At 38.0% G+C, this 4,182-nt stretch overlaps 1 protein-coding gene across 1 annotated transcript in view; it reads left to right on the forward strand.

The window, feature by feature from the left end:
- The window catches only part of GPR176 (G protein-coupled receptor 176), a 41,966-nt gene extending 38,446 nt beyond the window's left edge, over positions 1-3,520 (forward strand). Inside the window, exons 2-3 of the mRNA XM_009705735.1 lie at positions 531-783; positions 2,413-3,520. Of these exons, the coding sequence (XP_009704037.1) occupies positions 531-783; positions 2,413-3,520 (1,361 nt within the window). The remainder of the gene's footprint in view (positions 1-530; positions 784-2,412) is intronic.
- Positions 3,521-4,182: the final 662 nt, after the last annotated feature.

Here is a 4,182-nt window from a genome sequence, read left to right on the forward strand (position 1 = left end):
GATATTTCTTCTGGATGTGGCTTCACACAGGCACCTCTGTGCCATTGAAGTGACTGGTGAAAGAAAAGGAAGCTGCTGTGATCCACTTACACATAGAGACAAACAGATTAAACCATATATTTATATTTATCTTTCAATTATATTTATATTTACTTACAGTGTATTTTTATCTTTAAAGAAGAATTATGTACTAGTTATTAAAATATGAGCACTTCACCAAATATTTATATTTCAATACTCAGGATGGATCATTTAATGCAGGAGTCAACATAAGCATCTAAAAACATAGTTTGGATATCCTACTTTGGCATCTGCCTCTAAAATTCCCTAATTCATTCATTATTAGAAGCTGGGAGGAGATAGCTGGGGAGTAACTGTTTTCAGTGACTCCTGGCAAACTCCAAACAAGTATTTTTATTTGCAGTACTAGGGAACATTCAAATCTGTTAAAATTATTGTTGTTGGGGTTTGTGTTTGTTTGTTTGTTTGTTTGTTTTTGCTTTGTTTATCCTTCCTGTCTCTACTCACAGGTAACATCATGGTGCTGTGGTCAACTTGCAGAACATCAGTACTTAAATCTGTAACAAACCGATTCATTAAGAATTTGGCCTGCTCGGGGATCTGTGCCAGCCTAGTCTGTGTGCCTTTTGACATTGCCCTTAGTGCCAGTCCACACTGCTGCTGGTGGATCTATACGATGCTCTTCTGCAGAATTGCCAAGTTTCTGCACAAAGTCTTCTGCTCAGTGACCATCCTTAGTTTTCCAGCCATTGCTCTTGACAGGTAAGAGAGCAAATTTGCGAGGACCTTTGGTTTTTCTTTTTTCTTTCTTCCTTTGAAACCCTTTTCTCCCTTTCATATTGGTCTTGCTCTTGTTCCAGTGCTTTGCTCACAGTGTACAGCTTCTTTCTAGGATCTATTGGGATAAATATTATTCTCTGTAACACTGAAAACCTTTATTTTTCAGTTTACTGTGATATCTCTGGACATTTATAAAGGACTTTGAGTCTATAGATTTGTCTTCAGAGAAGTTTTTATCCTTTCTTTCTTCCTGTTAATAATTTTTGTTCAGTAATAGGACTTGAAAGCAGACAACTTCAGACTATAGACAAGGTGCACATTTTTAACTGTGGAAGTTGAAAGCCATTGCCTGTCAGAAGAATTTACCAATGCCTGAGGTAGATTGTCCATCAATTTCAAATTTCAAATGTAATTTATTTAAAAAAACCCCGAATAATATTAATACAACCAGAATTAATTCAGAGAGATTTTGTGTGTGGAAGATCCGTCTAAAACAAAAGTGGTGCTTTGGACTGTCTAAGTTTTTGGATTCTGTTCATTTTACTTATTATTATTAGCAGTCACTGATCCCATCTGCTCTCTCATCTTGACAGTGACTGTAAGTTAGATATTTTTAAGGAAAGGTAGATACTGGTTTAATGCAGTTTACATTACTAAAACAGTGGATTTATACATGTCAGATAAAATTATTGTGAGTCTGTTATTGTGTCTCACCACTGAATATGTTAGCTCTACAAAAACAAACTGTATATCTAATAAAGTGATATATCTCTTACTTTAATGTTAAAGTTTTGATAAATGCAGTATCACTATCTTGCCACTGGAACAGCATATAATTTGCCCTTCACCAGTAAAACTTGTGATCTTCGTCACAAAAAGTACAAACTGCTACTGCTTATAATTTTAAAAGGATGGGTCTCTCGTGAAAGTTCTGTGAGCTTAAAAGTTCACAGTGATCAGCAAACAATGAATCAGTACCTTAAATTTGAAGTGCATGTCATTTTTTTTTTAACATGCACAGAATGGTCAGTGTTTTGACTACTCTTTTGCTCAGGGCCTTGCCAACCAGAGCTTGTGCAAAACAAAACCTCACTGTACTTCCAGTAGATAGGTACGTGTAATTTGTGACCAACAGCTTTTTCCAAATATCCAGAGAAAAAATCTATCATAAAGCAGTTTCAAATTAGCTCTGAGTCTGGCCTTTCAATGTGACATATCTCTGCCTCCATCATGTTTTCTGAAATTTTGTGCTGTGTGTAATATACTGTCCAGTTTACAAGTAAGTAAATGATGAAATCTTCAAAGTAATGTTCAGACACACCAGCCAAAGTGATAGAGTGCCAATTATTGAAAGAATTGTTCACCACCAATAACGTGATCCTGAAGTCTGAATATTCAGTTTTTTTCTACAGAAAGACCTGCAAAGGCAGACCCTTGGATTTTTTTTTTTTCTCTCATAAGCAAGTAGTCAGTTGGCAACCTAGTTAGGGATTTGGGGCGTTATGCTCAGACAGCTCCTGAGAGGCTTCTCAGAAGCACTATGCTCATTATTGATTTCACCCTTTGCATTGTATCAGTTGTAATTTTATTTTTTTGTTTTGTTTTTGACAGGTACTACTCTGTTTTATACCCTCTGGAAAGAAAAATATCTGATGCAAAATCCCGAGACCTGGTTATCTATATCTGGGCCCATGCAATAGTGGCCAGCATTCCAGTATTTGCTGTGACCAATGTGTCTGATATTTATGCCATGTCCACCTGTTCCGAATCTTGGAGTTACTCCCTTGGCCACCTGATATACGTCATCATCTATAACATCACCACGGTGATTGTACCAGTGGCTGTGGTATTTCTCTTCATGATTCTTATTCGCAGGGCACTGAGTGCCAGCCAGAAGAAAAAAGTAATCATAGCTGCCTTAAGGACGCCTCAGAATACAATTTCTATCCCTTATGCCTCTCAGCGAGAAGCTGAGCTTCATGCCATGCTGCTTTCCATGGTTATGATATTTATTTTCTGCAGCGTCCCCTATGTGACTTTGGTGATTTACCGCACCATACTCAATATTTCAGATATTTCAGTCTTCTTGCTCCTCACTGCCATTTGGTTGCCCAAGGTCTCTTTGCTGGCCAATCCTTTGTTATTTTTAACTGTTAACAAATCAGTACGGAAGTGCTTAGTGGGGACAATAGTACAGCTGCACCGAAGGTATAGCAGGAGAAATGTTGTCAGCTCGGGTTGTGTTGCCGATGCGAATCTGGAGCCCAGTGTCCGTTCGGGGAGCCAGCTTCTGGAGATGTTTCATATCGGGCAACAACAAATCTTCAAGCCAACAGAAGATGAGGAGAATGAGACCAAATCCATTGGCTCTGGTGACTTTCAACAGAAAGAAATTCCTACCACCAGTTTAGAGGTAGGAGAGACTTTAGTTCACAAATTTATACCGCAGACAGTTGCAGATTCTGCAGCTCAGGTGGCGCCAGCTGTGCCCACAGAAGCTGATATGGTAAATGACAAATATTCCATGCAGTTTGGCTTTGGACCCTTTGAGCTGCCTCCACAGTGGCTCTCAGAAAACCGAAACAGTAAGAAGCGACTCCTGCCTCCTTTGGGGAATACCCCTGAAGAACTAATCCAGACGAAACAGCCTAAGTGTAAAGCAGAAAGAAAAATCAGCAGAAACAATAAAGTCAGTATCTTTCCCAAGGTGGATTCTTAGTAAGAGCAGGAGCTTTAAGTGACAGAGGAAGGTCACCTTCTATTATATGTGTGATCCCATGGATCTTTGTTATGCTGAAATTTGTTACAGGCTGATTTTTTTTGTGCCAAATATAATTTAACAAACAAACAAAAGGGAAACATATATACAAGTGTTCCTTATTAATATGTTTTCATGAAAATAATATATCAAAAGATGGTGATTGTTAGTTTTATCTGTGAAATCCCTACAATGATACTGGCCTGATTAACTTTCAAAAAGTACATATGGCTTTGGGAACACTTTGTATGGCTGAATTACGGAAATATGGCAAATCAGTTTGCTGCAAAACCTCATGTTGTATTAAAATGGACTGGGTATCAAAGTAACTTAATAGGAAAGGCTGTAGGGAGCAGGACACAGATGCAAAATGAGTACGTCCTAACCTCCTGTAAATACACATAGCAAGGTTCTGCACATTTCATTAATGAAGTAAGGTGGACTATTAAGTTCATCTGTTTTCTGTTAAGCCCATTTCTTAAATCACTGTTAAAAATAAAACTTGCTGGACTTTTTGCACAAATTAGTTACCAAGTATCTGCCAAACATCTAAACTTTTTTAAAACCTAACCCACTGTTTTTTGGCTTAAAACTTCTGCAAAGCCAAGGATACCCGAATCGTC

This window comes from Cariama cristata, unplaced genomic scaffold, assembly GCF_000690535.1.
Source record: "Cariama cristata isolate BGI_N322 unplaced genomic scaffold, ASM69053v1 scaffold18758, whole genome shotgun sequence".
Lineage (NCBI taxonomy): Eukaryota > Metazoa > Chordata > Aves > Cariamiformes > Cariamidae > Cariama > Cariama cristata.